At 35.8% G+C, this 10,303-nt stretch overlaps 1 protein-coding gene across 1 annotated transcript in view; it reads right to left on the bottom strand.

Moving 5' to 3' along the window:
* Positions 1 to 3,159: 3,159 nt before the first annotated feature.
* Positions 3,160 to 10,303, bottom strand: part of LOC127839615 (uncharacterized) — a 17,763-nt gene continuing 10,619 nt past the window's right edge. Inside the window, exons 3-5 of the mRNA XM_052368002.1 lie at positions 8,624 to 8,848; positions 6,213 to 6,337; positions 3,160 to 3,306 (exon numbers count right to left, since the gene is read on the bottom strand). Of these exons, the coding sequence (XP_052223962.1) occupies positions 3,160 to 3,306; positions 6,213 to 6,337; positions 8,624 to 8,848 (497 nt within the window). The remainder of the gene's footprint in view (positions 3,307 to 6,212; positions 6,338 to 8,623; positions 8,849 to 10,303) is intronic.

Below are 10,303 nucleotides of genomic sequence, written 5' to 3'. Positions count from 1 at the left end.
ATGTTTGAACACAAACATATTAACTTTGACGTGATATATAGTGTTTATCCATTAATGGTCAAAACAAATTAACAAACAAACCTCGCAGCACATCAAAACATTCATATCAAATAAAAGCTCATGGGGATAAATTGCACGCAATTCCGATATCATCATTTGCTATTGGTTTCTGTACATTAATTGAGGTTGGTTTTTTTACTTTGAGGATTCAAAAACACATTAAATGTCGTTAATGTAGTCGTGTAGTTATCTTACCACTTGTAATTAAAAACTTGTTTTGAAATTATATTGAACAATACAATCCAGGAATCAGATGTTGAATGCTATTGAATGGTCACGAACCGTAATAAAATCAATTTTATCACGCAATTGAAATATGAAGTATGAAAGCAACAGAAAATGATGCAAATTCGATATGTTTGGTTTTACTGAATTATTCGCAATGAAAAATTGTACAAATGGGAATACAGCTTGATTGGGAGTATCGTCAGCTAACGAGATTATATTTTGAAAAAAGTAATTTTAAAGGGTTATATAAAATAACAGCCTTTAAAAAGGTCTTGTTTTACTGCAATGTGTTTGAGAATTTTGTATATTCTTTAAGACAGTATCTACTAACAATAAACCTTATGAGGTATAACATGTCGTTCTGTGCACGGACTGAGCCGGAAAACACTTGGAGTTACAATAACCAAAATAAAGTGTAATGACACAAACAACTATTTTTGCAATTTCGAAAGTTAGCACGAGCAAACCTCTGTTTTTCTGCGCATCGCACTTACACGGTTTACATAAAAACATTATCATGGTATGAAATATAATTGTTGTGTGCGTCTGTTTGCATCCATGTAGTAACTAGGTTTATGAAGCTGAAAGTTGGAAACAGCTATGGGTATGTGAAATTATGGCTTTTATTTGAGCCTTGTTCTGAGAAAACTGGGCTTAATGCATGTGCGTTAAGTGTCATCCCAGATTAGCCTGTGCAGTCGGCACAGGCTAATTAGGGAATACACTTTATGTTTAAACTAGATTTCCTATAAACGAAACATGCGAACTGCACAGGTTAATCTGGGACTACACTTTGCGCATATGTACTTTGCCCAATTTTCACAGAACAAGACACATTTTATCGCAGTTGCGTACTGTGCTGATGACAGTTTCATCTCTGTATAGGAAGGGCGTTTGATTTGATGTTTTTGTGATACCTTAATCATTGTATTTCGGATGAAATATCGTTTTCACCCCTTTTACAAATAGTTTGAGAATGTAATGGTTGCGATCATTTAAATTATAAATATAAATGGGTATTTAAAGTATTGTACGCTTCCTATTTTTAGAGGCGCTATTTAATATATAAACTTAACTTGTATACGATTTTTAACATGTTAGGATTTCAACTTCTTCCATTATCACTTGAACTGTTTTTATTATCTTATCTTTTTTATTTCCGCATGCATGCATTTCATGTGAGTATGTTTTACGTATGGCAATTAAAACAAAGATGTTTATGCTCTTGCTACTTTTTCATGAACAGGTAGCCTTACGACGTTAATAACTTTGCATGCTGGGAAATTTGTCGTCTGCTAAAATGTCGTCTGCAGAATGTCTAAAATTAGCATTTTCTTCTCTTTTTTTTCAAAGAATACTATCAGACGTTCTGTGGCGTCTCATCTGGATCCAAACTGTTTGCAAAGGCCTTTAAAATTCGGTTCCCGCACTGAAAGGGTTAATAACTTTAACGAATCGTTTTTACGCTGGTTTTCATTTGTAAGTGTTTTTCGCAAATAAGGCTAAAATAGTTTCAATTTGTAACTGAATTATTGTGTCAGTTGATATCGCAGTCAAGTACCCCTGCGACAAAGAACGACTAAAAGCTTTTACACTTGAATACATGTCTACAGAGTTCGTTCAAGAATTTGCGCGAGCGAGCTCAGAGGGGGTGAGGGCGTTATCACGTTATAGTCCAGATGGCGACGAACATGCAGAGTTAGGTTTGTTTCCCCTTTGTACACCTTTTTGTACATCTCATTATGTTTTACATGACGCTCACTTTCCAGAAATAACAGTAGGAAAGTGATTAGCGTTTATTTCGTATTAAAATTCGCTTTATATCACGATTGTACTCGCTGCGAATTTTCTTATTGGAGCTGCAATTTAGTCATCCTGCTAAGAAATTTCGTAGCGAGTTAAGTCAAGATATAGAGCAAACATTAATACGAAATAGACGCTTGTAACTTTCTTGCTGATATTGAATGAAGGTGGGCTGCATTTAAAATAATAGAAATAGTAACGGGTATAAAACGGCGAAGAATACCTGTCTCGGCATGGACGTCGCCATCATACATAGTTATATATGTAATGTATACCGCCCAATAGCTATTTAGTTTTTAGCGTGGGTTTTCCACGAAACGACTCAAATGTATGTGATCTGTATTTGCAGGCCACTGTTGATAGCCACCAGAGCCCCTCGCCCCGTGCCCCCTCCCCGCCCTACAGCATCGCAGGGGTAATAATATTATCTCGACTTAACTCGCTACGAAATTTCTTAGCGGGGTGACATAATTGTTGCATCACTTTATTACCCCCTCTGGAGCTAAGAAGCAGGAAAAATCATGCAAAATAAGTATGGTAAGTTTTTACTGAAAGTCCCGAGAACTTGACGCTACTAACGCCAGAATATGACAATACCACACCTACTGCTGTAAAATCATATTTGTGGGGCATTTATTTTCGCTGATTTCGTGGTTTGACCGATCACGACTTAACCCATTTATGCATAGTGGACTCTCCCATCCTTCTAAATTTGATCAATTTATTTCCAAAAGTAGGGATGACTAGTATATTTATTTCTATATAACAATATTTCTTAAAGAAATTCCTTTAAGCAAACAGCATCATGCGGCGTCTCATCTGGCTCTACGCTGTTTGCACAGGCCTTTTTTTCTAGACGCTAGGCATAAATCGGTTAAACTAAAACACATAGGAAAATGACCGACGCAATTTTATTTTTAGTGTCCAAGAAAACACTATGTTTAGCCGCAAAATTCTATGCTGACGAATATAAATGGGTTTAAAGTATGTATTGTCTGAAATGCAATCGGAGCAACGCAGAAGAACTACTCACACATATAACGGCCTCATAATTTCTCGAAATCACATTTACCTGCCCGCATGTTCGATATATTCCTGGCCAATGTAGTCATATTCCTCACTAGGGGTCTGCTCCCGGACGCTTTCGGCTTTGGTGCTGTCGGGGCGGGGAAGGGGGGCGGGGGCGCGATGGCTTAGGTTGCTATCAACTGTTGCCTGTAAATAAAGATCACAAACATTTGAGTCATTTCGTGGGAGACTCGAGCTAAATGCAGTTCATAAAGCTTCGTTCGAGCAATCATAGTACGAACTTGAAAGGTATTAGAGTGTATACATTTTATGTATAATTTGTATAGACCTCCTCGAAACAGAAAAAGTCACAAAGCGGAAAGTGTCGTTCCCAGAAACGCTTTACATACGTGAATTAATGAGGGTTATATGATAAGAGCCGTGCTCCGTGAAAAGGGGGTTAAATACATAGAGAATACTAGGTTAGCGTTGAATACAGAGAAGTTTATGTTGCGAGGCTTAGAACGCCGGAAGCGCGAGCCTTGGCGAGCGCTTTCGGTGTTCGAGCCGAGCAACATAAACTTCTCTGTATTCAACGCTAATCCTAGTATTCTATTTATCCCATTTGATTTTTTCAACGTGACATTTAACATAAATAGATCCAATAACCTTAACAATAATTTTAATTCAGTCATAAAAGCGCTTAAAATCTAACAAATGTAACCATGCGTAGTGATATACATGTTTTTGTTCTGGTACGTAAAAATAGTCTTTAAAAAATTCACACACAAACTGTAAAACAAGTAAAAATATCACCATATGCCTCGATTCAATTTTACGCAGTATGCGAATTTTAACACATTACGACCGCGAAAAGAAGATTTTACTTTACTATAATTCATTTTATTTTCGAAAGAAAATGATCAAAATCCAATATGGCGGCGATTGCACCTGACAAAATGCTGTCGATGTCAACATACATGTACACCATCGACGACCTAGTTCTGGCTACCATAACTTTAAATGTCGCTTTTTATGATTTTTGACTGGCGCGACTTTTTACAGGTCTGTCAATACTATATAAACTGTACGCTGAAGTTTCTTTAGCTATCGACGACCTTAACAATTTTGACGAGTAAACAGACAATTGCAGCGACTGAGACTTTATTTGGCTTAATATACAGGGCAATACGTTTTCCGACTTCGGACGACGAATTTAAGGACGCGCAGAACGTGTTTTTTATATAATGTTATGGGTATGCCGTGTGTGATCCGAGATGCATCAATGGCGCCCATGTTAAAATCATTTCCCCGAGAAAAGGGAACGACAAAAGTACAAACAAAAATCAAAACACGTAAGAACTAGTATCTTACCTCTAAATTTAATTATCCTTTAAAATCCATCTAATAATCCATTTAACTCAATAATTGACGATTTTGCATCTAGGGTCTTTAATAATTATTTTAGCATAGTTAAATAAAGACCCTTATGCCATTCTATCACTTTATTCAAATGAGTTTATGAACTCAATAAACTTTCTTCTTCGTCACACGCTACGTCATGTACTCTACATTACTGCTGTTCAAATGAACCGGAGCAGTTTATCTAATAATAGCCGTTGGTAAACTCGGTTGCATTTGCAGATTTCTGCATACAAACATAATTATGTTTAAACTTGCACAATGTTTTATTTATCTATGGTAAATGCGCTTTGAGTACGAGAAAATAATTTAATATATAAATACACAAAGAATGGAAAACATTCCTGTACACAACAGATAAATGAGTAGAAAATTCCCGTGTACAAAATGGGACGTTCCCAATTCCAGTGTGGTGCTATTTTTACCATCTTATACTTTACACAGCTCTATGCCTAACGTGAATTAAATAGGAAAGCAAACATAGCAGATTATTCATGAATTGTGCGATATGTGTATGGCTTGTTGTACATTCTTAATTTTTAAGTTAAATGTCAAAAGTATATGCATTGGTTATAAACAATGCACATTACACGAAATAAGGAAAATGTGATCAATTGACAATTCAGATATGTCGACATACAGTACATGTAGAAAACATGTGAAATAAGTCGTTTATAATAAATCGTCAAAAAATGGGGAAAATGACGCAATAAGTATGTCATTTTATGACGCCATCAATCAGCTGATTCATTATACGGATAGCGAAAAATTATGTCATATGACTAGATTTAAAGGTTGAAGATCGTATAATTTTTAAGCTTAAGTTTTGTCGACTTTGTTTCTTATGAAAAATCATTCAGTGGTAAAGTAAATATAAATAAAAAATAACAAAACAAAAATCATGTAATTTTATATTTTATTTCAACATTTCTTTTGGTGAATATGTCAAATATATATTTTTCTGCAAAATATGCTCCTTTTCTTCCAATGGGTGACCTTAAAATTCGATCAATGAACCAAACAATATCGACCTAATTTTAGCGCATATCGCATGACGTCATTTGAAAAGTGGTCCGTGCACGCGACAGGTATATTCCACAGTGTTGAATACAAGCAAGTATATTCCACAACGTGTTATACCGTCTATGTCGCGGTGAAAATGGGATAAATGTGCGTAATGTGTCGTCCCAGATTAGCATGTGCAGTCCACACAGTCTAATCAGGGACGACGCTTTCCGCCTTAACTGGATTTTCGCGAAAAGGAAACTTTCTCGAAACGAAAAATATCATAAAAGCGGAAAGTGTTGTCCCTGATCAGTCTGTGCGGACTGCCTTGAGTCCGTTACATAGGCAGAACCAGTACTTAATGTCTTTTGTGAAGATCTAAAGAAAGCTCCCACATTGGCCTCGATCCCGTTACCCCCCCCCCCCCCCCCGGTCGCTAGGGATATACCTTATCAACTACACGACCGCGAACAATTACATTATAAATCATTTCTTTATAAATTAATTATCGCTTATAAAAATGTACAAAATGCCTTTCCTATCAACTAAATACATCAAAAAACACTATTAAATATGTAGGTGAAGGCAACATATTGAATCGTTCAATATCTGAAATAATCACGATCGTCATAATGGTCGAAAGTTCGCGAAAAGGATATTATATTTCGATTTAATAATCAAAGTACCATGCTGAGAGAGGATGACTTGGCTGCACTTCTTTTCCGACTTCGACGTAGAATAAACACTGCAAGAATGACGGCGAGAACCAACAGGGCCAGGCCCCCTGTTGTAATCGTTGGGACCACCCAGTCTGAAAATAGGCCAGACAAAAAACTTAATACTATTTAAAACTGTTGTCAAAACTGTTTGGGATATTGGCATCATGAAAATGCGTTTTGTATGTTAACAGCATAGCATACATTTTGAGCAACGATATGGATACTATGTTAAGAAACAGGTTCATTGCCTGACTGTCATGATGATAGTATCTTGTCGAGTCGTCACCGAACTGACTTGCGTATTTGTTCGCAAATTTAGCCGAATATATACGATTTTACGTTGCTTTCCAGTATACACATCTCTCTTTCTATTGCGGAGAATACCGACGATAGTCGATGTATCGGGATTGAGCACGCCTGTTTTTACACATGTCCAAGATGGCGGCAAGCAGACGAGAAATTGCGATTCACGGTGAAAATAATAAATACCATTCAAACTAACAACGGATAATATCATATGGTCATTAGGGAATAATGTTATGCGTGAGTCAATTAACGCAACATACTACGTTTCAGATTTAAAAAAAAAAACGAAAACAAATATTTATCAGACATCTGCACAGTAAATGTGCGTCACGGAAACGAGTGTTGGAAAATTGGAGTTTAGTCTACTCACAAAGTTAGAGCATTTATTATTATAAGATGAGTATCGTTCGAAAATGGAAAGAGAAAAACATGATTTGATTTATATGTTAGTGGATCTGTGTATAATCAGATTCATACGCGCCTGCTTCTGATAATCGTTCATACGATTGTATAGCCGTATCATGTAGATGTAGATATGCACATTCTGCTTTATTCTGTTTGTTACGCTGTACAGTTTAATGAAAAAGCATTGAACTGATGTTGTCAAGTGCAAGAAATTGAAAGGTAAACAAATAAAATATATTATTCTTACTCCATTTAATACATCATTAACACAACAAGAACACTAAACTACAGGATGTTTGTTAATATTTGTTTTTGTTCCCTTATGATATTTTATTTAAAAAAAAATACTGAATTAAATTAATAGCTACTCTTAAAGAGCTTATTATGATCAAATGGTGTATTTAAGAATCTATAGATTATTGCAAGTTTAATAAGCATGTGGATGGATATTAACTTAATATTGTCTTCACTTTAAGAAGACATTGAAGCAGCACTTTATAATATAAAATGCTGTCAAACATGCACTTAAAAACAATTTTAATTGTGTTACTTATAATCATATGTATAATGCTTAATGTCTACAAATTTCATGGTTTATCGCGCTATTTTTTTCCAATTTCATGGTTTATCGCGCTATTTTTTTCCAATTTCATGGTTTATCGCGCTATTTTTTTCCAATTTCATGGTTTATCGCGCTATTTTTTTCCAATTTCATGGTTTATCGCGCTATTTTTTTCCAATTTCATGGTTTATCGCGCTAATTTTCCCAATCCAAATGGCACAGGTTGTAAAACATCAAAGCAAAAAAAAAATCACCTATTTTATTATTAGCAAGTAAATTCATCTAATGCTTTATGTACCGTTAAACTGATATGTGACCCAGTCATGGTGTTTTAATGCTCAAAATGATTGAAAAGTTTAAAACTACTGACAACAGCCCCAAACTACTGAGAGATGCCCTCCATACTACTGAGAAGCTATCGGTAGGGTAAACAGGTCTGTGATACATAGTTGATAATTGTTTGTAAGTATCAGGCGGTCAAGAACAGAGAAAGTTCAAAAACACAATACAAACACAACACAGAAGTTTGTGAAATAAAGTACCAACATGAAAGTGTGCTTCTGAGGTTTTTAGGCTTGAAGCATTTAAGACGTAACAATGGAAATCAGTCAATGTTGTTTAATTTATATAACACCACTCTACATTAAGATGAGTCGTGTTAGAAAACTTTGCTTGAAGTGTCACCCCATATTAGCCTGTGCAGTGCGCACAGGCTTATCAGGAACGACACTTTCCGATTACGCTGAATTATCATTTAGATGAGGCTTTCTTTAACCCTTTGCATGCTGGGAAATTTGTCGTCTGCTTAAATGTCGTCTGCTGAATTTCTAAAATTAGCATTTTCTTCGATTTTTTTTCAAAGAATACTATCAGAATAGCAAACAGTTTGGATCCAGATGAGACGCCACGTTCTGTGGCGTCTCATCTGGATCCAAACTGTTTGCAAAGGCCTTCACAACTCGGTTCCCGCACTGTAAGGGTTAAACACAACATTTTATAAAAGCGGCTAGTGTCGGCTCTTATTTGACTAGATTAGCTAATCTGGTTTGACACTTTACGCGTGCACATTAGGCCCAGTTTTCCAGAACGCGGCCCGTATGATAACCTGGAAGTGATTCTGTGTCCGCTTTATTTTTCAGCCCTTCCGTCACAGCTCCTGGACCTTCCAGTGTAGGCCCCAACGTTGTCCTAGGCATTCCCGTGGTCGCCTGCTGTGTGTTATTGATGAACAACCCCTTGCATGTCTTGCAGCAGTCCGCCCTATCGACAAGGGTGTAGTTTGAACAGAGCTCTACCCGACAAGAAGGCTTCTTGTTTCCGTATTTGCAGTCTGACATTATATATAAGACTAAATTAAAAACCTCGGCGAAACAACAAACCACGTCATTTCTATGTAGTAAAGACAAATTATGTATGGTTGCTTTCCTATCATATCTTCGCGTATTATTTGAGTTAATTTAGCTATTTAAAAGGCGTGTTTGACATATAATAAATATTTATGGATGTATACTTAAATATAAACTTTAGTGACTTACAATATATCCAATAAAAACATTATGTTATCAAAAACGCAAGTCACACCCTTGCGAAAACCTTGCCTTGTTATGTCCTCAACTCGTATGGATCTGTACATAAATTATTAGTATTGGTGTTACTAATTACGTGTGTAATTCCAACTCATAATAAATATGATGAATGCATATACAAAGTCTAGACTTTTAACAAAGGTGTAAAATAAAATTGTTCTCGAAATCCAAGCACGAATAATACAATAAGGGACATTTAGGTGTTCCAACGGTACGCATTTGCCTTTTGTAAAAAGTTTTTTTTAACAAAACCTCATATTATCACCGTCGAAAGTAATGTACAGGTTATGATGGGAAGTTGAGTTGATTTAAATGTGTTTTTCACTACGTATTATTTGTAAGCTAATAGTCAGTTTACGAATGATTATAATCGGTAACAGCCACATGCGTGTTTGAATTTGCGGTTTCAATTTTGCACAAGCGTTGGTTTATTTGTGGCTGTTGTTTGATTTTATAAATATTAAATGTGTATCTTCATTTAAAAATGATTTTTAATGGGCTAAGTGTGCGCTTAAGCACGCATTGCAACTGGTCGTACTACCAAACGAGCTGCAAGAGATGTTTCAAAGAATTAACTCTTGTATTAATCCTTGAGTTTGTTTTGTAATGAGATTTCCTATGTTTTTTCCAGTCTTCTTTATGGGATAGGTGTTTTGCTTAACATAAAGAACGTTCAAAGCACGTTTTGTTCCGCTGGCGATGACTCTGGAATACCTGAATTAGTACACATCAACATTTAAATGCATGCAGTTTTTAATAGTTTAACTGAATCGGACATGAATGACATGTACATTTTTTAAATAAAAATTATTTATTTTTAATCTTTTTTTGAAAAGGCAGTTACAAAGATACCATATAAGAACTATTAAAAATAAGGCAACGAAACGATTATTATTATCGTTCTTTTAAATGACCGCAGTTTTTATCCGAGGTTTTCTGTGGAGTACACATACAGTACATGTGACGTTCAAATACTATAGAGTCGCGTACTGAGAAAAATGGACAAAATGCATGTGCGTAAAGTGTCATCCCAGATAAGCATGTGCAGTCCACACAGGCTAATCCGGGACGACACTTTCCACCTAAACTGGATTTTTGCTAAGAATAGACATCATTTAAACGAAAAATTCCATAAAAGCGGAAATTGTCGTCCCTGATTAGCATGTGCATTAAACCCAGTTTTCTCAGAACGAGACTCT

Source organism: Dreissena polymorpha, chromosome 7 (assembly GCF_020536995.1).
Source record: "Dreissena polymorpha isolate Duluth1 chromosome 7, UMN_Dpol_1.0, whole genome shotgun sequence".
Classification (NCBI taxonomy): Eukaryota; Metazoa; Mollusca; class Bivalvia; order Myida; family Dreissenidae; genus Dreissena; species Dreissena polymorpha.
This window is presented reverse-complemented; position numbering and strand designations above follow the sequence as displayed.